The sequence below is a fragment of the Photinus pyralis genome, unplaced genomic scaffold, assembly GCF_008802855.1.
Source record: "Photinus pyralis isolate 1611_PpyrPB1 unplaced genomic scaffold, Ppyr1.3 Ppyr1.4_LG4, whole genome shotgun sequence".
NCBI classification, from domain to species: Eukaryota; Metazoa; Arthropoda; class Insecta; order Coleoptera; family Lampyridae; genus Photinus; species Photinus pyralis.
The window spans coordinates 32,440,962-32,466,086 of record NW_022170511.1 but is presented as its reverse complement, the minus strand read 5'-3'; the positions used below and the strand labels follow the sequence as shown (position 1 = coordinate 32,466,086).

At 36.6% G+C, this 25,125-nt stretch overlaps 1 protein-coding gene across 6 annotated transcripts; it reads left to right on the top strand.

Moving 5' to 3' along the window:
- The first annotated feature begins 1,102 nt into the window (after positions 1–1,102).
- Positions 1,103–23,906, top strand: LOC116168569 (ral GTPase-activating protein subunit beta). Of its 6 annotated transcripts, XM_031484473.1 has the most exons (26): positions 1,104–1,305; positions 1,352–1,558; positions 1,605–1,824; positions 1,892–1,918; positions 3,656–3,870; positions 3,925–4,108; positions 4,154–4,260; positions 4,305–4,452; positions 4,531–4,689; positions 13,181–13,288; positions 13,339–13,467; positions 13,539–14,066; positions 14,119–14,322; positions 19,145–19,240; positions 19,335–19,475; positions 19,530–19,547; positions 19,801–19,982; positions 20,031–20,183; positions 20,227–20,421; positions 20,486–20,700; positions 20,750–20,990; positions 22,667–22,907; positions 22,956–23,168; positions 23,215–23,400; positions 23,446–23,692; positions 23,745–23,906. In XM_031484473.1, exons 1-26 carry the CDS (start codon positions 1,270–1,272, stop codon positions 23,854–23,856), a joined length of 4,512 nt encoding a protein of 1,503 aa, XP_031340333.1. In that variant the 5' UTR covers positions 1,104–1,269; the 3' UTR covers positions 23,857–23,906. The 6 variants fall into 6 exon arrangements, with proteins under 6 accessions (XP_031340336.1, XP_031340333.1, XP_031340335.1 ...); XM_031484476.1 differs by lacking the exon at positions 19,145–19,240 and having other exon boundaries at positions 1,103–1,305; XM_031484475.1 differs by lacking the exon at positions 1,892–1,918.
- Positions 23,907–25,125: the final 1,219 nt, after the last annotated feature.

The following is a 25,125-nucleotide window of genomic DNA, read 5'->3' as shown; positions in this document are numbered from 1 at the left end:
TCACCCTATATGCTACATCGTTTTGATAATCGGTTGAAAAGTGTCTCGAAGGTTCCATTCCGCCCATTCTTCTGGGACGTTTCTTCTTGTGCTTCTGGAACCCGCCAATTCGATCTTCTGTCTCTTTACGGTTAAGTTCTGGATTCGCTTCTTTGTGATACTTTTGCGTCTTGTCCGGATTGAACTTGAGTCGTCGGCTGCTTGCAGTCACAACGACGATACGATTTTTTTATGGTCCATACCGCCGACTAAGGACATTACGCCGACAGTGCCCACATCGTCGACAATATGTACAAGGGACACTAAGCGACTAACGTAGGCGTACCGCCAGGTGGACAACCTCCTCAGCACAACCCACCATAGTCAAAAAGTTGCCATCAAATTAAGTTCTCACTTACAATTCGCCCCAAGAGGAGAAAGTTTCTGCTTGTTGGCAAAATTTATGGTATTTAAACGTATACAAACCGTCTGAACAGAACAGGTACCCTTAAAGTTAAGTACTTATTCAAAAAATATTAAAAAATTGATCGATACAACAAAGTGTGAAAGGATCCAATAGTTATTGGGAGCTTTGCCTTCATGCGTTTAGAGGACTTTCTGTTCAACAGTTATCGCACGGAAGGCACAAACACGCACAAAAGGTGTTCCAAGAAGGACCTCTCGTTTTGGTAGGAATACTTGCAATTTCTATATGAAGTTTTTTAACACGATTGTCAAACGGTTTTCAAAACGTTGCGAATCCTCTCATCAAATACTGATTGTATCATTCTAACCAATATTTTGCTGTATCAAAGTATCATGAATGTATTTGTCACTAGAGACGAATTCCAGGATTAAGAACATTCGTTTTTTTATGTTAATGATAAGAACAAAATATGTGCTTCCAAGTACCGTACGTACGACGACACGCATTTGAGATGCATTAAGAATTATTTATTACAATAAAATATAGAAGGTACCATTCAAATCGGTATAAAGCTATCTACACAATTTGTTGTGAGATGTGCTAATTACACATCATTAATCAACGAAGCTCGTGAGTCACCCTGTATAATGAATGCATAAACCTTTGACATGGCAACGCTGTTTGTTTGTATATGTCAGATTTGTCAACAATCCTAACCTAAAAAACTCGTAATTTCAGATTGATTGCTTACATCAACATGTAATATGGAATTGTGAAGTGTACACTTTTAAAGCACCACAAAACTCGTCATTCGCAACGAATGCTGTTTACAGAGAGCTGTTAAATTAAATAAATCCTTTCCTATGAATTTGGGTTTATTTAATCGCGTTAACTTTAAGGTGAGTACGGAAATTAAGTGAAATAAAGTTAAAACGTTCGCAATAGGAAAACACTGAAAGCAAGGGAATGTATTCGGAATGGACTTCTTTAAGTCCTGTGGTTCAGAGATGCGGCTCGGAGGGTTACAGCGTTTTAGACAAGTTCGGTGTGTCAATCGGACGTGAGGTGACCATAAATGTCGTAAAGCAGTTGGCAAATAATTTAGGCATTACCCAGGCAGCTGAGCCTAGCCCGCTTAATACTGACAAAGAGGTTAGTTTTTTTATTTATCCTATCGACGTACTACTTTGTTGTTTAGGTTCAGTGGTGTATGGAAGTAATTTGCTTTGGTTTATCTTTGCCTTTAACAGAGCACGACATTATAAAAGATTGTGTGAATATTTATTGCGAATGGTTGTCATCCTTGCTGCCAACGAACAAAGTTTGCGTACCCGGACCTGTTTGCAATGAGCCTAATATGTACGCACGGAAAATCATCGGGCATTGCTATCATTTATTTTTACCACGCGAAGGAGAAGGTAAATGATTTAGACTTAGTTCAAATACAATCTAACTGTCTGATTATTTTTTTATTACGCATACAAGATTGGACTTTTCTATATCAGGATATAGGTAGGATTTATACCATGTTTCTGTACAAAATTGATGTTCGTTGCATTCCATATTGTAGAGTAATAGTTAGCATAAGCCTTAATTTTTTGTACAAGTACAAACCCCCGCTTTCATTTTCTTTAGCTTTAAAGGTAAGTACGAACAACAGTTTCAAATTTATTACAGGCGCTTGCATACAAAATATGTGCTTTTGAACCCAAAAATGGAATGAGCAGTATCTTTTTCAAGTTCCTGTGTTACTACTGTATTACAGATATGTGTAATCCCTATTGAATTTCGGAAAATATTTGCAGCTATTGTGTTCCAGTAAATTTATATCTGTAAACATACTCTCAAGGACCAAGGCGTACTTCCTTATTTGGTTTTAGTGAATGATACATACAAAGTAAAAGGAATTTATTTAATATATAAGAAATAATTACAACTTTTTCCATGGCATGTCCAGCAATCGCCACAACTAAAAATCTCTGTACGACTTTACGTTTCTTAAATTTGATAAAACTCAACAGCCTTTTTCAACTCCACAATTTCAAACAAATATAGTACAAATTTACATACAAACATTTAGCAAAACCCTGGGTACGAACAGAGAAATTCAGCACGCAATAGATCATTTACAGATGAAACAAAATTTATTCGACAAAATCAATCAATCAAACTGAAAGAAAAATAAGCACTCATGGCCAAAGTACAAATAAACCCGCAACAAGCGGTAGATTGAAACAATTAATTAAAAAATCTTAATTACCTTAAAGTGTTAATAATCCATAGAATCCGGTTAATTGCAATTGTCTTTACAGAAGCACAGCACAAAAAAACAACTGATGTTACTTCTGGAACTTCACTTCTTTACTTACTTAAACTTACTTAAAAACTTCCGCTATGACACGGTCTTATTTTGAAATTTAATTAGCTTACGCAGCAATAACACGTCTTATCGCGACGACCGGAGATAACAGATTTTAATAAAACATTTCGCGCAATTAATTCCAGATGATTGAACCTAATAATTTAAATTTACAAATACAAATCAAAATAGGTAAACAAAACGATTACTCATTTAAACAAAATCAGACATCATTAACCGATTTTAAATTCGAATAACATTTGCGTGGAAACTTTAGGGGCATTAAGGCGTACTCCGAAAGAACTTCCCGAAGTTTCCACGAGAACGGGCAAGAACGAGACCGAATTTCTCAAAGGCGGTACGAAGTTTGCATTGGCTGCTAATATTTAATAAAACTCATCATGTTCAAGATAAAAATGGATTTCGGATACCGAAGTTAGAAATTTGTATTGAACACTAATAGAGATCCGCTTGTTGTTCATTTTGGACAAATGGTATATAATCATTAATCAATATACAAAGTAATAGAAGAAGAAATATTTATTCAATGTTGAGTCTAGATCTTGTCCTCTGCTTCCAAGTTCCAAGTATAATGTCTCTATACGATTAGATCCAAACATGCTGAAGAGGATGCTGAAAATGAAATACAATCATTGCTATTTCCTCAAAAATTTTCCGTTTTGTTTTGGCAACACCGAGGGCAACACCAACAGACGAGTAGGAACTAGGTGTATACCCTTTCTTTGCAACTTTTGATTTTAAATTATCTCTACTAATTTCGATATCTGAGTCTCTTTGAACCTCTAAATATCAAATTCAAACTTAATTTTAGAAATTTGTTTGGATATTTAGTCGATGATAAAGATTCGTTTTATCTTTTTAACTTTTAGGGCAAGACGTTATCAATAGACAAGCAGTATTATGTCACAGAGTATTACGAACCTTACAGCAAGTGGCCCAGGAGTCAAAAATATTAGAAATGGAAACGTGGGAGTCCCTTTTGTTATTCCTGCTATCAATTAACGACACGCTGCTCGCCCCGCCCTCTGTGAAGGACGATGTTGCCGATCAGTTATGCGAAAGGGTTTTAAGTGTATTGTTTGAAGTAAAGCTCTGTTTGATATTATTGCTCACTATTGATTTTCGAATTGTCTTTTAGGTCTGGTTGATCGCATGCGCAAAATGTTTCCCAACGCCACCGCTTTGGAAAACATTGCGCGAACGTTGCATGAATTGGCGTCATCGTATCGCACTTATCGAACAGTGGAACAGAGTGAATTTGGCGTTAACGGCACGTGTGCTTGCTTTCATGTATGGTCCGGGATTTCCAGAATTAAAAATAGGTATTTACGACTCTCCTCATTGCAGTTGATCATTTGTGTTTACAGGTGAAGACGATCTGATTCCTGCAGGTATGTCTAACAACACAGTCGTACAGGCATGGTATCGTTTCCTTAATACAATTGGCAACCCTGCCAACTTAACCAAACCTGAGGTAAGAATTAAAAATGATTCATTTTATTTAACATTGTGTTACAGATTATTAGTCAGACACCGAAATTTTTACATTACGCTATAAGCAATGAGACAGTTGTTGATCCGTGCTATCACAGCTGTTTGCAAGCGCTTCCCTTAATATTTTTAAAAGCGATCAAGGGAATAGCAGGGCAGGTTGATGCATTTTTAGGTTCGTATACGGTTTGTTTTTTTCACACGGTGTGTCCAGTCACATTTGGGAATTGCACTGACTTTACAATTGGTGTAGGTATAGCACAACCGAGTTGGTGGGACGAGGTAGTGGTTGGATGTAGCACTGATAAGAACAAGGAGATAGGTTCCTCTACCTCAATACATTCTCCTACTCCGCCACCTCAGCGCAGACTTGCTAAAAGCTTTAGTGTTGCCCCTTCTGCAGTGTCTAAGGGTTAGATATTTTTCTTTTCTTTCTTGATGTCTGTCTGTTAAGGGGTGTGCAAATTAATAACTCGGATGAACACACAAAACACTTGAACACAATTTCAAGGTTTTCAGAAAATATTGTCTCGTGACATTTGACAAAGGTGAGAGGTTTAGTAATTAAAAAATGTACATCTAAGAGTCTAATTTGTTGAAAAGTTACTTCCCTGATGCAGAATCTTCACATGTAACTATCTGAACACTTTTCCTAAGCAATTAGACATAGTGTTAAAGGTCTCCAAGTATAGAGCACGTCACTGCAATTCTCAAAACCTTAACAAATACGAGTGCTTAAATAACCGCAATGTGATGCTTTGTCTACGTTATGATGATAGTTTAAATTGTTATTGTTTGCTGTGTTTATGACGTGACATGCTTTTACGACATAGTCGATCAAAATATGATGCAACATTTTTAACATTTTAGTTGCTAAGCGCAATTTTTGCATGACGTGATAACTAAAATTAACATAAAAATACTAGCATAAGTTTTTGATTATTTTTGTTGAACGTTTTTTATTTAAAAAAATACTTCAGTAGCACTCAAACAAAATTACGGCAAGTTCCTTAGCGGGAATGAAAGCAGCAAAATTCTCAGGTCGGCAAAAGGTCTCTTTTCAAACTGATACAGGCGTAAACCTGCATGGCCTTGTAACTTTAATGCTCGTTTTATATTAACATAGGGATAATTACTTAACGGGAGTGAAATTCTAAAATATTAATTTGTCCTCTTCTAAATGACAAGAACTTTCGGATGCAACAAAGATAATTGAAATGTGTTGACGGAAACGGTTGCAAACGGCGAATTAATTACAGCTTTTATGTACAATAACGGCGGCTGAAACACACCTCTAGAAATTACCAATTACCTTTACCTTCTATCTTCAACTTCTAGAACCAGCACAAATACTTTCGGCATAACACTTTTCGTAACGAAGCGCCTCCAGATACAGGGTGATCATTAAAGTACGCACACTTCAAGGTGGAAAATAGGTGCTTCGTTACACGGTATGGAAGTTGGATAGGGTTAACAGATTTAGGTAATTTAAAAACAGCATCAAGAATATCTGGCGTTTTTGAAGGTATTTCAAAGAAATTTTTACTGCAAGATGGTCAACACTGTTAAAAATTGGTTTCGCGCATGCGCAAACCGATCTGATTAAATATTTATAAGGACGCGTTCTGTAAATGTAGTGCCCAGAGCATCAGAAGGATAATAAATAAATAAATAAACTTAACTTATTTGCTATATAAATACGTGTTATGTATTTTATACTAAAGAAATAATCTGGAAGGTATTGGCATATACAAAGCTTAATTTTGGTAAATTTGTGACAATAAAATTTCGGGACGTTGTGCTCAAATAAATCGCCAATGTTAAATATTCCATCAAAATCGATATGTTACCTGAATTATACCTTTAAATCAATAAATACTATCAAAGGCATGTAATACATCGTTTGCTTTATTTGTGATGCAAACGTTATAGTTATTAGTAGTTATTAGTAGCATGCGCAAAACCAAAAAATAAGGGTATCCTTGGACCAAGCCCTTTCAAATGAGTCCTAAAGTTCTAAATTGGTCGATTGGCCTTGAAAATTGTTTCTATTCGTTGATGTATATGGAAAAGCAGTCTTTGCACAATATTTACCACTTTTTCCACAAAATATAATTAATTTAAACACTCGTGTAAATATACTTCAACTTTCAAAATGAAAAATATACTTAATCACTGTAACGCTCGGTATTACAAATTTTATATACATGGTAATTCAAAAATATACAGGTACCATCACATTATAGTAGGTTCATAATTCTCTGTAATTGTGAATTCACAAAAGCATGCACATGTTGCGATACTTTAACGTGATTGTCCCCAATCATTTGGCATTAATAGGGGGCCTGTGCATATGATTTTTACCATACTTAAGCCATAAAAATCACTCAGCTGAACATTCTGATCAATGGGTATTAGAGGAATAGTAATACTATCATCCGAACAATAGGGGATCCTGTTGGCGATTTTGAAACTTAATACTGATTGAAGAAAATGATTATCTTGGAAAGATAACTGCAATTTGTCTGGTTTCACTTCGTGATCTATAACACAAGGGGCTCTATTATGTAAATTATGGACCAGTAGACTTTAAGTCGTTGTTTTTTGTACCCTTTTTGGTATCCCGTATACATGACTGCTTTGAGAAGCTACTTTTTTGTTCGCTATTAATTGACGCAAAAGGATAACATTTTTATTGAAATTCTTGTATTCTGTAAGTGGTTACACAATGACTAGAAGATATTCTTAAAAGAACGTAAACTAATGCATACATATATAACTGTCAATGGCCTTATTACTACGCTGATCATATTTTTATCATTTTCTTTTCCTTTCAACAATTTTAAATTATTTTTTCACGTTTGTGTTGCTTGTTCGATCTTGAGAAGCGTTTACAATAAACTTATTAACCTATCTTAATTTGTTTGGTAGTTAGTGCTTGACTGTTTTACATTTTATCACAGATTTAAATATACTACAGATGGATCATGAGATAGGCGATTGTGGAAACACAACAAACGTTCCAGTTGCTAGCGCACCTATATGAATTTTATTAAATCGAAAGTTTTAGTTTGCGTCTCAACTTAAAATAATCAGCAGGAGTCTGTATAACGATGGCATAGAAGGTTGTTACTATTGATGGTGCTGAAAAGCAATATGATATGAATTTTTTCTTCGTAATTAAAACAATGGGTCTTTGTATTGTGTGTTTGTGTTCAATTACGACCTTGTGTGGGCGTATCTGTGGCCGTTCTCTCTCCTTTAATTTAAATTAATAAAATCCAAGAACAATTTCTTTCTATAGAAATAGAATGGTAGTTTCAGTTTCAGCCTGAAAATTAAAATTCTGTAATCAACTACTATCAATCGAAAGTTTTGATATGTCTATACGTTGATTCAAGGCATCGCCAAATGAAATTGAAACCAGGTGTAAAATTCTTGCAGAACAGCTTTTTATAACTACTCGAAAACTTCACTCGTTATCTGTTTGTTTATTTTAACTTAATTTTACTACCCGCGTGTCAGTAAGGGAGGTATTGCAGTGGGGTAAAAATGACCCCTCCCTTTTTTTACGGGAATACATCAAATACATGTTTTGAGGCACCAGGAATCCGAATCAAACGAAATCTCGATGATGTATACAGGGTGATTTATATCAAAGTTGTATTTTTTTAAATAGAACTCACCTATATTATTGCATATTTCGATTACTTGGTCAATTTTAGTGTGACTTTATTTACACATTATATCTAAAATGAGTGGCTGAGCGTCATTTTTTCAAAAAATAGATGTTCAGTAAAAATTGAAAACGAAGTTTCTATAAAACTTAGAAGGCCATGACGCTGCAGTATTACTGATCATCACGTGTGCTTACCTACATACGCCGAACGGTCAAAGTTAAACTTTTTTTGTGCTAAAAGAAATCACTGTAAATTTTCAGAATTTCAATTAAAGATAACTTGATACATTCAAAGTTTTAAATGAAACTAATCCAAGTTTTTTATTGCATCAAATGTAGGATTTGATTACCTTTCTAACGATATAAGCACGCCGTATTTACCTTTTATACATATTTTTGTAATTCAACCATTTCTAATAATACACAAGGTTTGTCGATTTTTAAAGCCTCTCAGTAATTAATAGGCCGTTAAAAGTTAAAACACCTATTCTAATTAAAAACAGGGAGTTATATTTAAAAAAAGTGCAACTTTGATATAAATCGCCCTATATAACAATTGCAATTTCGTTGAAAATATTTTTAGGTTGTAGCCTGAAGAGTCCTTCAATATGCCCCGACAATGAATTTTAAATATTCTTTTCAAATCCTAAGTATTTTATTTAGTAACCGCGCCCTAAGCTGCTGTATTTCGGAAAATTTCATATATATATTTTTTTTTGTAATAAAACCAAATTTGTGTAGGTTAAACCAAGAAAAATAATCTCTTTCAAAAAACTAAATAAAAAATTTAGCCCTACTATGTATTTGAAAAAAAAGTTTATTTGTAATAAAACCTAGCATAATTTGTGTAGGTTGTACACAGAAAAAGAAAGTCTTCCGAATAATTTAATAAAAATTTTGCGTTATTGCTATTTAAAAAAAATAGTATGACGTTTATATCCTTTATGCCTAATCTGCCAACGTATGTACGTACATAGGTACATACGAGTTAAAACAGACAGTAAAAAATTTGTATTCTTTAAAAGTTGCTTAAAATGATCTAAAACGTTGACGTTTGATGAAATTTTGATACGTCCAAAAACGGTAATCGCAATATAGCCACCCCGCACTTTTTGACAACCCGTACGGATTTACTACTAAGTATCTCAAAATATAAAGTACTTTCTTCACTATTTTGTTCCGCATTATCATGCAGCCTTAGAAATTCATGACTATACCAAGAACAGAATGGTTCCACGTACATATCGTGGAAATTGTAACGTCTACTGCGGTACTTCCCCAACATAGGGTCTGAACTGGGATGCGACATTTTCGATCTCACAGAAATTTGGTATCTGCGTCTCTTTAAGAGAAAAATAACGAATCCAAAATTGTTTTTGAAAATTCGAATTTTAACTGCAATTCTGGACCAGATATAGGCCTACGGTAGTTTTTAGCTCATTTTTGCAAAGTAGGATCGATATCAAAACTCTAATTGCATCTTCATTTGTTCTTAATAGAAGCTTTTCATATCACTTTGGCCGGCTGACTGGCTGGTTGGATGGCTGCCTCGCTGGCAGCAAATGAGGGCCTGTAGACAGACGAGGAGTGTACGTGTCCATACGGGGTCGTGTAATTAACAACTTTAGGGACGGGGCTACATGATGTGGGGACGGCGACATCTGGGCGCCATCCCCACGCGTGGTTTACTAACGTGGTAATTTTTAGTTTTTACTATCTTCTTCTGCAGTTTTGGTCGAGGTCGAACCCATAATCGCACGTCAAGATACAATTTCACAAGTCGTACGACAAAACCGTATAATGTGAATCTTGAAATATTTGGTTATGGCAACTCGCAAGTCGCAAGAGAAATCGTAATCAAAATCACATAACGTAAATTGCACTTACCTATAAGAATCCCCCATTTACACGCTTCTAACTTGTATTTGAACTGACCAGTGACCCAGTGGCGGATTTACATACCTATAGGCACACTAGGCACGTGCCTAGGGGCGGCAGCTTTAGGGGGAGGCATTTTTTTTGCATTATATTTATTTTAGGTAACATTTTAAGTTTTAAAATAAGTCCGTTAACAAGTAACAAATGACAAAAATGTAATAAAATTATGAAATAAATTAGAATTGGTAGATAGTTTCTTTTCATATTAGTTTTAAAAATTTCATGTTATAATTTGAGTTTTATTTTAAAATGTATTGCAATTTAAAGATTATTTGGGGCGCATATCTTTTGGTGTGCCTAGGGGTGCAAAAAATTTAAATCCGCCACTGCGGTGACCACAAATTTTTTAAAAGTTTCGTCAATAAATTACCAGTGGAACGGAGAAGAGAAAATAACTTTTTGTCTCATAGGCACAGCCAAATTATCCCTTAGAGCCTTGGGCGATTAATTTAACAGCCTCAATTGCAGATATGCTTTGTGCCTCGATCTTTAACAGGGCTGCGCGTATAGAAAAAGCAACCAAATTTCGGAGCTGAAATTTTCAAACAATTACCTACTTCAAAATATTCAGACATTGAGATGCTCAAAAACTACCTAGTGTTTTCACATAACAATATTTTGAAAACTCTTTCGAATGCAGACATCACTGCGAGGCACCTTGTTTTAATGTAACCCAACAGTTTTTGATACTTTCTATCAGCTAAGTCGCAGAACTCCTTGAGTATTTTTCAATGCGAACACTATAAATGTTAAAAAACTAAGTCAATTTTAACAATGGTGAACTCAAATCAACAATCCCTATAAGTTTTGTTTTTATTTCAGAGACGACCTACACAGCAAAGGCTTTGTTGACACCTTTTACTATTTTTGCCACCAAAATTACCTACAGTTACCGCAAAAACCCCACAACTTTTGATTTTAAATCATTTAATGTTAATACACTTCCTTACAAATATTCAACGATTATATCCAATTGGGATCCAAACTCCAAGATTTGAATTTGCGCGTCCTTCTGTGGTCAAAAATCATGGACCAAGATGAGAAACAATTTTGTAGAGCCATGGTTTGAGGCATCTCACTCAGTCCATATGTTGCTATATTTTTGAATTCCACCATCCATCAATATACCGCATTTTTTTTACAGAAAACCATGTTTTCTAGAAATAAAACCCTGTTGTGATTGTCGTGGACAACCAGAATATAATATAAGGAAAAAAATCATTAATCCGCATGTGAGCAAAGGCGAAGAGTGCATTTTCAAATCTGTTTTTTCGATTTTAACAGCCCTTATGAACATTTTATGCCTTAATGAGAATACAAAAATGAAAAAATTTTTAATTTCTGATCGAATGACACCAATACCAAGTCCGTAAGTGGTGTAGTTCCGGAGCCTTTGTGACTCAGACAGACAGACAGGTAGACATATCAAGAGCGCCAAAGTATGCACATTTTTTATTTTTTGAAAGTAAAAGTGTACTAAAAACGGAACTGTCACGTTCAAAACGGGGCGTTTGGTCACATCTCACATTCGACTCATATTCGCTAACTTGACTTAAATTCTCAGAGACGCCTATTGTTAGGTACCTATGTTGTTTTTCACAAAGACAGGCCTAACACCTCTGATTAATTAATAAAAACTTCGTCTACGTCATAATTGTGCTTTTAGATCGTCTTATCATTAAAAATACTCTAAAAATCTAAATACGAGCACGGAACACGCCAAGCTGTGATCAGAGATGTAGGCATTATAGAACCTAAATCGCACAAAATACCGTACCTACTTATAATCAAAAATAAATCAATTATACGGTAAACATCCTGCATAATTACAAATCTTGTTGGTTTGACAGAATAAGGTATAATCAGTCGTCGGTTCGCCCTTCCGAGTTCCGATATAAAGGAATGTGTATGTGTAACTAACATAAACGCATGCTAGCAGAAAAATTGCGAGTGTAAATGGGGAAGGTCAGTTACATACAATACAACATTTGTTGGGCTCTGTGTAATCGGATACCCCTGTTTATCGCAACAGTTCTTGTCTTTCTTATTGCAGTTGTAAACCACGCGCAAGTTATTCATTCTACAGTGCTTCCTTGTGGACTCCGAATAACACTAATTTAGTTTGGATTTAACGCACCAGAGGCTTAAATCCAAATCACCGTTGCCAGAATTTAACTTGGCATGATCCATCTGTAGTATATTTAAATCTGTGATTTTATAAAGCACATATGATGACTATCTTTTTGCATCTTCACGAATAATATGTAAGTAAATAACAGTGCTACAGTATGAGGTTAATTTGGAAAATCGAAAGCAGTGTCATACAAATTATACCTTTCTGGATACCTAGAACCTACACGTTTTCGTAATTAACTTGTCTCTTATCTACCATACTTGGCATAAATAGTACGGGATATACATCTTTTTTGTGATATTACACAGCTGTTGCACTGTACAATAAAATTCCATTATTTATAACATTAAATAATGATTGTTATATGATATTATGATTTTTTGAAAATTTATTATATCATTGAGTAATAAATTTGTACACCTCTTAACGATTCTCTTGTATATAGAAGTATATGACAAGAATACTGTACTACATAAATGAGTTTTACATTGCATAACAAAAGATTTCTTTTTAATTGAGAAATTAGGGTGTTCAATGACAACTCTTTTCATATGAACATTGAACTGTTTCAGAAAGGTATTTCAATTAACCAAAGAATATTTTTATACTGAATTAAAGATGTTATTGAAACGGTGTTATACCTGTATTCAAGAACAGGGAAAAATAAAATTTTGTTGTTGCTCGCTGGTCTTTTGTTTTTATGCCTAGTCCAGGAATATGTAAAAATGCTGGACAATAGTTTTCCATTCATCGTTAAACACCCTGTGTCTAAGATTAAAACGGAATCTGTTGTGCTGAATTATCTACATCAATTGTTTCGCTCTGTTGAAAATGCGGGTACATATTTTTGGTTGTAGTAGGTACCCATATTACTTAACCGTAATGGTTTCTACGCGTAAGTATACCAAAAGCTTGATAGTGTGTTTACAGTATTGTTTGTTGTGTGTTGTTATGTATGCTAAATTATTTCAAATACGTGTATGTTATGAAAACTCAGCTTAGATACAAGGCAGCATATTCACTTGTACAAGAAAAGCCCACATTCTTCTTTTTTGTCACTGCAATACACTACACTACTGCTGTGTATCTAGACTGTATTCTCTACTGATCAAAAAACCGTTTGAACTTATTTACTTTTGTGGCGGTATACAGGAATGCCGAAAACGTCTTTAATTGGACTAACAAGCAACCGAATCTCAACAGTAGTGCAGACTGCGTCTGCGCCCAACTCTGGCCCATCCTCCACCTCTAGTATATCATGTAAGTGCCATCTTTATGTTTTTATATATCATATTTTAATTGATATGTAGCCCTTTCGTCATTAAACATGGAAAGCAGAGCTCCGTTAGCAGCCGAACGAGCTAAATGCAACAGTATATTGCATTTATTTGGGGAATGGCTTTTTGAAGCAGCATTCGTTGGGTCCTCTCTTGTACAAGGTCTGTATGGCAATACCCGACGAAATTATATTTTTTACCAGCTTATCAGTTGAACATCTAACCGATTTCAGGCAACGATCCGGATCACAAGCGTCCCAGTTCCGTAATAATGGAAGGTCCAAAATCAAAAGGTCCCAACTCTTTTCATATGAGCTCAATAACCGACCTAACCGATCTGCCCTCCAATTTAACGATCGACAAGTACGAGAGCGGACGAGCGGAGGCATTAGGTGCACTCTGTAGAATTTTCTGCGCCAAAAAATCGGGCGAGGAAATACTGCCCGTGTACCTCGCTCGCTTTTATCTCGCCGTCGATCAAGGTTTACACATTTCGTCTGATAGAGAGTGTGGCGAAACGATCGTCTCGATTGTCATGAACTCGCAGAGTATATTCAAGCTGGATTTGGAGGGTGTTCGAGTTCTGGTACCTTCTTTCGTTTCGGCTCTAGAAATCGTGCTCGCGGATAAGGATTCAAAGTTATCCCCTAACGTTTCTAAAGTGGACTTGAGACGAGCGTCAATCAGTATACTTTTATCAATACTTGTACTACCGCTCCATTTTCAAAACATCCCAATTCGTGAATTAACGACAAGTTCTGGTAGGTAAAGCTGTGACGTGATGATATTAGTGTAAAGCGGATTATTCTGCAGAACACCCTATCATATTTTTGGAGCTCAAGCCGAAACTAATGAACTTACTGATGAATGCATTACAAGTTGAGTCGGACCCTCAAAATGCGCACATGTTATTAGGTGGCCTATTTTTGTGTGTGCAAGATTCTGCTGCATTTGAAGCTGTCGAACAGGTTACACAACCTCTGCCCGAGACGGGGACTACGAACTTGTTAAGCTCAGGTACTTGTTGTGTTTTATTATGTCCCAAGTTTGAAGTTGGTTGTATATTGATATATATGATCTGGTAGCATGAAGATTTGAACAACTCGCTATTACATCTACCTTGCTTAGGTAACATGGCTATTATGCCTTTGCTGAAATTTGCTCTGAAATCTCTTTGATCCACGTTTAAATGATGTCACACCAAGTTAGAAATATCATCAGTTTCCTCAGATTTCCAAAATGAGATACAACAGTTGCTGATATTACAACCAAGTCGTCTAAATAAGCAAGCAAAAATACATCTCCTAAGGCCTTCGATCCTTCAGGCGCTGGAATGTAGCCGGCGCATTTGTTAAGCCAAACGGCATGCGGATTCTGCTATACATCCCATGTTACAAACGCAGTTTTATCTCTGTCTGTGGGTCACACGGACACCTGATAATACCCTGATTTGTAGGGTAATAATAATAATAAAGTTTATTGTGTTTAGGTAATCAACAAGAATTACATACACTTGTCATCAAACATTTCTAAATTGTAACCTATAGCATCAAACTAAAATCGAAATTTATAAATTCATCCGTGGAGTAAATAAGGCGTGAGCTAAAAGAACATTTTTAATACAGCGATTAAATTCTCGATTTGATAGTGCTTTGACGGTATCACGTAAACAATTGAAAAACTTTAGTGCCATGTATTCAAAACCTTTTTGAGTTTTGTTGAGTCTCAATAAAGGGAGACGAACAGTGCTTTTATTTCGGGTGTCATAATCGTGATAAAAAGCTTGTTGCTGATAATTTAAAATGTTCCTTCTTGCAAATCTCAAACACGATTCAATAAATAAACAGGGTAACTTTAAAATGTTTAGATTAGTAAAAGCACACCTACAGTCCACTCTATAACCAAGCTTCGCAATGATCCTTATTGCGCGACGTTGTATTCTAAATAAGTGGCTACTTGCTGACGAATTACCCCACACATTAACTCCATAAGAACAAATTATGACATAAAGCATAATACGCATTTCTTTTTTACTTAGTTTTGATTGAATATAATCAATATGAAGAGTAAACTGCAACTTAGGGTCAATGTGTATTCCAACAAATTTTACTGATGTCGAATAAGATACATCATGGCGTTTTAAAGAGAATAACAATTGTTCAGTTTTCGTTGAATTTAAGTTTAACTTATTAGCAGTGCACCACCCTTTAGTTTTGTCACAGGGAGATTGAGCTTCAGATATTAACTGGGCTAGATTATCACCTTGAACCAACAGAGTAATGTCATCCGCATATAGAATGCAATTATTGTTTGGTGAAATATAACTAGGAAGGTCATTGACATAAAGAAGGAACAGGAGTGGGCCAAGAATACTACCTTGGGGGGACTCCTTTTGTAATTGCTAGTGTACTGGACTGTTCATTACCAATGCGGACATATTGAGATCGATCGGATAGATACGACCTGATTAAGGACAAACTCGGGACATCAAAATTATACACTTTTTCCAACTTATCAATAAAAATTTGATGGCAAACACAGTCAAAAGCCTGCGATAAATCCAAAAAAATTGCTGTCGAAAATTCTCCAGCCTCAAAACATTGCAAGGTCGTATTGACAAAAGACAAAAGAGCATCAGTTGTACTTCTACCAGACCTAAAACCAAATTGCTTTATGTAAAGTATATTATTTTTTTCTAGGTGAGCTGATATTTGTTTAAATAATTTTTCAAATATTTTGGAAAAAGCAGGTAATATAGATACAGGTCTATAGTTTTTCGGATTATTAATATCTCCCTTTTTGTATATTGGTACGACTACCGCCATTTTTAACAAATCGGGAAACACGCCTTCACTAAGAGCTGAGTCTATTAACTTAAATAGAGGGGAGATATTTGATCAAGTTAACACTTATGCCAAAGGAATCTTTCGTATTGCTATTCTTTAAAGACATTAGAATTTTTCGAACTTCAACAGGTGACACTAAATCGAAACTAAATTTTGGATTACGATTGTCGATAGTACAAATCTCAATTGGATTAAGGTTAGAAGTTGGCAAAACATTCATATCATAGGAATCTCTAGAAAAGTGATCGTTAAACTCATTTGCCGTAATATTGTAACAAACTTGTGTTGATGAACGTCTGTGGGAATTAATAATACTCCACATAGTACCTATTGGATTAGACGGCGATTGTATGTAAGGTTGACATTTGTTCTCTTTGTCGGTACAATTGATGACATTTTCAGCATAAGAAGTATGTTTCTCGCTAGGACCAAATACGGTAGTTTTCACGTTTCTTTGCTCTCCATCAGCGACCTTCGCTGTATGGTACTCTATAGTTTGCGAGCAGCTGGGCCAACTTGTTTCCAGCGACACCTAGTTTTCGCATCAGTCTTAATTAACGCGTAGTCGTAATGTGTCGATTCTGAGGAGTTTGTTCTATTTTAAATTAGTGTATAGAAGTTCCGCAGTCTTTGTCGGAACGCACCGCAACCATAGCGTGTGATCTGTCGTTCATTATCTTCATTGATTGCTTTAGAAGTTGAAAGCAAGTTTGGATGTACCCTGTGCGTTGCAAGTTCACGGCACTTTTCTTTTAAATGTTCAACATTTTTGCCAGAGGCGGACTGGTAACCTTTAAGAGTCTGCTTTATCTAAGCGCAACTTTTTTACATTATAGTGTATAGATGATTATAGCTGCAAGAGATAAGATAATATTCTTGCTTTGTCAACTCCTGTCTTGGTCCTTAGTTAGTTCCCACCGACACTGTGCAGTGGCGCCACTTGTTACACTCAAATTGTTGATTTAACGCCCGCCAAGATACAGACTTTATTTACAAAAATTATGATTTCATTTTTTGGGTCCATGTTTAGAAGTAACTTATGTAAAAAACTGTCGGTTTACTTTTTCCATAAATCGTCTTGATCGAGAGTAAAAAAATAAAACAGATTAGCGCAATAATCGGTGCAAAACATCTAATCTTTAAACAATCGGTATTCAGTTGCTATAAACTATAAAAAAAAATAGTCCGAACATTTTGTAGATAAAGGTCTAAGTTTATAAAATAGTTCTTAAAAAAAATTGTTTTTGGAAAAACAAATAGAGTTTTTATGGCGGGCGCTCTTATGGAAATTTACATTGGGTGCAGTGGGTACAGAAGACTCTTAAGCGGCCCGGGGAAAATATTTATCGGCCCATTTTTTAGAATTGGGAGTCGCGGAACATTTAGTTCTACGGAAATAGTCTCCTTAATGTCTTGAGCAGTGTCAACTTAAGGAGTATATAGTTTTGTCTTGATAACTTTTTCTGAAATTTGACGTTTTATTACTTACATTTTTTATTATTGTATAATTGTATTGACCGTTGGTTTTGATTGTCCTCGTCTTGGCTTTCCCGGGTGCTTTTTCTTTTTTTTTCACAAATTACGCTGTTGATATATGTGAATTTAGCAATGGGTCTAATTTTTTTAACAATAAAATTGGTTCCAAGAAATTACCATGGTGCCCGGGTTCATTAACGATAGGAAGTCCGCGTTTCTATTACCTCTGTACCCTATATTGCACTTTGCAATTACGTAATGACTTCATTTATACAATTATCCATAATCACAGTACACATCGTATGCTGTATAAACAAAGTTTATTGCCTGTCTTTCGCTGATATAAACGAAGATTTTCTTGTTTTGCCAAACTGTATTGAAAAGATAGGAAGACTCATTCTCCAGTGTATCGCGTCCTCTTACAAATAAAAACAAATTGGGTGAAAAAATTCAATTATTATAAGGCCAGTAATGCACTAGGCAGTCATAAGACTGCGGGAGCTAATCGCACACACTATTACTTATTCGAGCCCGCCTAGAGAGCTGAAAATCGTGTGTTTCTGCCGCAGCGAAGCTGCCTGGTGTGTTACTGGCCTTATTCTGCACGCTGACCAATTGGAATCGACCATTATAACTCATAAGACATAACATAACATAATACAATAATATAGACAGAAAATAATGTTAAATAAATCGATTATTTTGGCGGCCCATCAGTTGATATTTATACCGGCCCATCGGGCAATCGCCCGACTGGCCAGTCCGCCCCTGATTTTTGCAATACATGCACTTTTTTTATTCTGAGCACTTTGTGAATTTGAGAATGATGACGGTTTATTGGCATAAGGTTCGACAATCTCTTCTGCGAGTGGTGCGTGTAAAATTTCATCTAATCGCGAGCAGCCTCGCCGCGAATTTTGCGATGTAAAAGACCGTATACCAAGTCCATTTGAATAGCTTCACTTAAAGTGAGCTTTATCAACATCTGTCTTTGTTTTTGAGTTCTGCTTATGCGCGAATAACTCGCGATAAGCTTGTCTTTTTGGACCAAAAGTGGTTCGCAGAAAATCGACTGCACACTACCAGTCGTTTATGGCTGTTCGTACCCCTTGGAACCATCTAAAAGCATGGGAAGTCGCTTAAGAGCATGTTCGTCCGAAACGCACACGCAATCTTTGTATATGTCTACGCCGCTCTCCTTGGATCTATCGAATCGCGGGGGACATTTTGAAAAGTTGCTTACGTTGCTCGCAAAAAATAACGTAATTGGTCGCAACTTGAGCGCCTCTACCGCATGTTTCTTTATTTGCATATGTATGTAATAAAATCTTGAACGCTTGAAATATCATGTACAAGGTGTGTGAGCGCTGACAGTATTACTTGCGTCATGGTGTAATGGAATCAATTTCTACGAATTTTAACTTCAAACTTGGGACAGAGTGTCTTTTGCCTTACGTTGATGAGTACCATTAAGCATGCTAATTTTGATTTTTATTATTGTTTTGCTTGCATGATAGCGTCTGATACCACAAGCACTTCCAGCATGACAGGAGGCTCTGACCCTCGCTCCGACTACTTTAGAGGCGATACTTTATGTGATGTACATCCACTTGGTATGTTGCATTTGTTTTCACGCACCGTTGCATATGTGTTTTGACGCTTCAACGCCGTCGTTTAATAGCGCTTCACTTACACGTATTTTGACAGATTCGGCCCATGCATTATTTGTTCGTGCCACTTATTTAGTATGCCATCGATTGATTTCATCATGGAAAACAGATTTGAATGTGTCACTAGCTGCATTGGAACTTCTTTCTGGTTTGGCTCGGATACATATAAAGGAGTCAGGTTTGTCTATTAGTTCTTGTAAGGTGTTAATATAAATTATAATTTATTGGTTAGCATCCAGAAAGTTTTCAGGTATGAAACTACTTTTCTTGGTCTTTTCTCCCTACAAAGTGATTGTTGTGTATCTATTTAATCCAATGACCTTTTATTAGTTATTACACACACTCAAACAATCCGTTGTGGGCGGGAAAATACAACTAGCATATAAGGTATATATGAGGAAAGTCTGAAATCTCTGCGCAAGTTGAGATAAAACGTAGTACCAGTAGTTATTTGTAACAGATGGTGATTAGGAACTAACAAAAGTTGAAATTGTCCACTTTAGATGCCTTAGAATGTAAGCGTGCCGTAAAGTGGTTATGTGACTACATCATTTATCAATGCTCACGACCCCCACCCGCCCATTCGAAAGACCTACATTCCACAATAGTTGCGGCTTTCCATTGCTGTTCGGTTTGGCTGTTAGAGCATCCTTACCTTTTGCGCGACAAAGACTGTTTGACAACGGTAATACCTTGCATGTTCGTGAGCGACAAATACAATGCGGAATTTCAGGTTTTAGAGGTGGCCGAGCTTGGTGTCTCCGGAACAAAGTCGGTTGGTAAACCCGGGGAGAAAATCAAAATGAAAGACGATAAGGAATTAAAACCGGCTTCGATGAGAGTGCGCGATGCTGCTGAAAATTTATTAACTAGCATTTTGGAACAGGTTGCTTTCATGCTTTGGTGTCTTGCTCATGGTGTTTTTTTAGGTTGGGTATTTTCCAAATGAATGTGGACCTGAGTCGGTGTCGTCCCTATTAGATGAAGTGTCATTATTGCAGCACTGTAATTCATGGGCAACTGATTGTTCCGATCAGACTTTAGCTGTTGAGCGCTTTCGATATTTTGTCTCTGAAGGCTCCATTATGTTGGCTCTGCTTGAAGAACCATTAGGAAATGATCAGGTATGTTTTTTTGCAAATAATGAAAATAAGCGATGCGCAAAATTTAATGTTACTGCATTTTTAGGATCCACAACCAACAGTTACTTTACTAATTAGAGGACCCTTTGGTCGTCACGCGTGGACTATGCAGCTAAGGCACTTACCTAGGCATCGGTCTGGTACTAAGTATCACGCACCGAGCCCGGGTAGGCCAGTTGCAATGCAAGATAACCCAGTACGACCCGAGGTTAGTCACAGGTATTTCCCTGAAGGTGTGGACAGAGTACCGCAATGTAAAGCGTTAGTTTCCATATTTTAAGTCTTCTTTACACTCATTTTTAAATCATAGTGACCTAGCCATTCCCAATTTGGACCACGTACTCTCCGATGATGCAACCGCCAGTGAAGAAACGAAGAAATTGAGTCAACTTTTAAAAAGGCAGATAGCAGCGGAGGCGAATATGATCAACAATCATTCTCAACAAACGCAGCTGCAAGAATGCGCCCCGCCACCAGTTTGTCACGAATTTCAAACTTCTCGGCTGTTTTTATCTCATTTTGGATTCTTATCATTAAATGGAGATAACGAGGTTAATAATCATACTGATCGATTTCCGGGTCGTTTTTGAATAGTGGACGCCGTTTTGGTCACAATCACGAATTAATGAATGCAATTTTACAAAGAAATTGATACTCCCTACTACGGTACTGATTTTCGCACTTTTATTGAAAGGCACTAATTATGGAACTTATGTAAATCGTTAGTGCTTCAATAGTGCTTCTTAATGTCATAGCTTGCATCTGTATCATTGGTAGCTTCCCTGAGAAACCACCCCTTTCGTTTTTTATGATCGCTTTCTACTTTTTCTGGAAGCACTAACCATCCTTCTTTGAGCAGTGCTCCCTCTAGCGAGAAGTTGAGTACTCCGTTGTTAATGAGTGATTTAAAACGTGCCATTACCTGGTTGCACTAATTCAAGTTTTCGAGTCGTACAGGCTAATTTCTAAAAGGAACATACAACACTGAGATGCAAATTCAATTAAAACGAACCGAAGCTAACGTTATTTCGTAAATAATCTCTCATATTTACTTTGAAATATTCTCTCATATACAGGATATCCCGTCATTACTTCCGATGTTTAGATTAGTTAATGCTAATGTTAATAGTGACCAATCAATTGTCAACAATGCCCTTTATTGGGTTCTTATGTATAACGATGGTCATCCATCTTTTTAACCCACTGCTGTAATTATTTACATAATCTCATATTGGCTGTAGCATTCTTAATTGCAGGTTTTACAAAATTAAGTCACTCCAAACTCTCTCTAGGTTCACCTGAAAAATTCACACACAAACACTACGTGATCGTTCGCGATTTAGTTTTCAAAGGCACGCTCTCCCACTTTTTTCGTTATTTGACTGTCGTCCTTGGTCTAAGGTCTTGCTCATCAGAAAAACCGAATCGGGCTTTCCTTTCTGAACACAACGACCTTGACTGGCGTACACTAATAACCAATAGAAAACTTGCATTTCAGCTTTCAGTTAGCCCAAATAGATTGACCGCAACCTTTAGATCCGAAGAGATCGTGGTAACCGCGTTCGCTTTCCTTTCTTCTTATCACAAGACGTACTTTTGATCACGTTCGCTATGAAGCGGTATATGTTTAGATTTTCCTATGTTGAATAAAATACAAATTCAAAACCAAATTTTGAAACCAGCAAAGCGGTCACCTGTTACATTAGGCGATCCGTAAAGAAAAAGTTGCCTTTACTTCCATGGAATTCTTTTCCCAGTAAATACTACGAGTGAGGCTTAGGCTTAGACCATACAGTACAAGGTCTGCTAATTGCAAATTAAATATGGTCAAGGACATTGCCTGGGTATGTGAGTTTCAATGTAAACGAGTCTGTCCCTATCCATGACCACCCTTTTGTCCTGGTCTAAGATCACGCCCGTCAGAAAACGGAAGGGACCTTCTTTTCTGACGGCAATGACCTCAACCGACGTGCCGTAATAACCAATAGAAAACCAGCATTTCAGCTTTTTCAGTCGGATCGAATGGGATGGACGCAACTTTTAGGCCCAAAGGGATCGTGACAACCGCGCTCGCTTTCCCCCCTACAAATTAATTCAAAGGTTCATAACTGGTCTAAAACGGTATCAATTGAATGTGTGCATTGGAATACAATAAGGATGCGCACAAATCATGATTCAAAAACTTCCCTTTGTTTGAAACCCCTAATCGTTGCGTTTTAACTTACAGAATACTTTTAATCAAACACTCATTGCACTCGATAGTAGCGCAGCTGATTTTTGCAAAGACCTAACAGCTTTAGATAACATGAGTCCTCGAACCTGCGATACCGCCCACATCTTTTATGTGCGTTCTGGTCAAACATCCGCACAGGAAATTGTTGGGAACGTAAACGACGAAAATGTTTCCTCGCATTTTGTCGAGTTTATACACACCTTAGGATGGCCGGTGGTAGTAAAAAAACATCCAGGTAATTTGTGTTTTACAAAAGAAGGTGAACTTTCAACTTGTCTCCTAGGCTGGACGGGTCACGTATCAACAAGTTGGCAAGTCAAGTCTTCTTACATACCTTCTAAGCAACAAAACCACGCTGTTAAATACTACGATGGAAATTCGCACGTTTTGTACTGGGCTGATGCCTACTCAGAAGTAGCCTTTGTGGTACCTTCCTCAAGGAAGAATACTTCGTACCAAAGTGCTACTAACTCTTTTAATACCAGTACCTTGTCTTGTAAGTACAAGTGTTTTGTTTTACAGCCCTCACACTTCAATTGCAGCATGGCACGAAAACAGTCTATCTGACAACGGTTCCCTTCGAGATAAACGAACTTTGTCGTTAGATTTAGATAAACAACCAGCGCCACCCAGACGTTCCGGCAATCGACATCATTACTCCCACACTGATACTAAAATTATGATCGTTTGGTTAGAAAGCTATGAAGATTATTTAACATTACCAATAAGTAATAATCTGTATTTTGATAACAGCTTCACTCATTGTTTTGTAGACGATTTACTTAATTACATGGAGACAGGTTTAGAAATAGGCCCAACTCGTATTAGTGATGTTTTGGTAATCTACTTGCATTGGATGGCGACTGGACTACTAAGGGTACATTTACAAGGACCATCCGGAAGGGTCGGTTTGGCGTCACCTCTGGTCGATGGCATGATTGTTAGTCGACGAGCAATAGGACCATTAGTTCGGTACACTGCGATTAATATGTCTCGAAGGCGGCGACTAGATTCAGATAAGTATGGTTAAAGGTCCCTTGCAAAGGTTGCGTACAGAGTTGGATTTTTACAGTTATCAACCCCCGCATGTTCGAAGAAGGGTGAAAGTGCAGGAAATGGTACAAAAGTATAAGAGGGAAATGAGTCAACCTAAATTGTTTACGTATCTGTTTAATAATTTATAAAAATGTTATAAGTTTTGTAATAATAGGAAGGTGTGTATGTACAGTATTCAGTCTTCTGCGTGTTAGTACCTTACCATTGCGAAAGTGGGCGTTTTAGCGTATTTTCCTCAAAGTAAAAAATCGCTATTGGTTGCACTTTGACGTCCGTCCGTCACACGTACTCCTTCTAAACCACTGAACCGATTTTGGCGATATAGGACTCATTTGAAAGGGATTGGTCCAAGGATTCCGAGCATACAGGTATACCGATTTATTTTGTTTTGCGCATGCGCAGTGTCAAAAATTTGGTTTAATGCATGTGCGATGCTAACTTTTTTATGAAGATAATTAAATGAAACTTTATATGTAAACACTACGAATGTAAGTAAAATTAACGACACTTTCAAAATATTGTTTTGCGCATGGCAACTTTCTTATGTATGAAGCATTTAAGTGAGATTTTATACATAGGCATTTGTCTTTAATTTGGTTTTGCGCATGCGCAATGGAAACTGAAACCTTGAATCAAACTAAAACCAAAGAGTAATTTGCTAAAACTAATACCTGTTTCAAAATTACGGTTAACGCATGCTGTATGTTTTATTTATGAGGGTATTCAATGAAATTTATAATGTAGACAATGCACAATGCTATTTACGAAAGCATTTATAAAAATTCCATATGTAGACACTTTGAATAAATGTAAAACTAATGCCCATTTCAAAATTTGTATGTATTTGTATACGCTTCACTATTTTTCATTAAACTGTATAGATTTCGACGATAGGCGGCTCATTTGAAAGAGAATGGGGTAAGGATCTCGTGCCTACCGGTATTTTTTTCTGGTCCTAGCATTAATATTATTAGGAGGTAAATACGCTCACGTCATTTATGTTTACATAATGACTTTTTAAACTTGTTGACCCAGTATGTAATACCTGCGGCCCCGCGCGCTTGAAGAAACGGAAGGCGGCTAAAAATTTGTCTACCAATAAATCCTTGGTGTGATTGGGAAACCGCGCAACACTGATTATAATAAATTAATGTCCTTGCCCAGTGGAAATCATGCAAACTGGTACTGAACTGAGATACATATAGCCGGAATCAGTATATGAAACATACTCTGCATGAAAAAAGTATAGGGACTTTTGGAAAAAGAGAAGGAAATAACTTCATAATTAACAGAATACCATTTCCATTTAACTACTTGATGACCGTGGGGAGGATTTATCGTACTTATAAAATTGCGAAATGGGCCAGAAGGTGATGCAGTTATCACTAGCCGCCATA

Excerpts from the sequence above, each read along its gene's own strand:
- LOC116168569 (XM_031484473.1), top strand. The coding sequence starts at position 1,270 with ATGAATTTGGGTTTATTTAATCGCGTTAACTTTAAG. Across the intron at positions 20,991-22,666 it reads CATTAAATGGAGATAACGAG|AATACTTTTAATCAAACACT; the intron begins GTTAATAATCAT and ends TTTAACTTACAG. Across the intron at positions 23,169-23,214 it reads TAATACCAGTACCTTGTCTT|CATGGCACGAAAACAGTCTA; the intron begins GTAAGTACAAGT and ends CTTCAATTGCAG.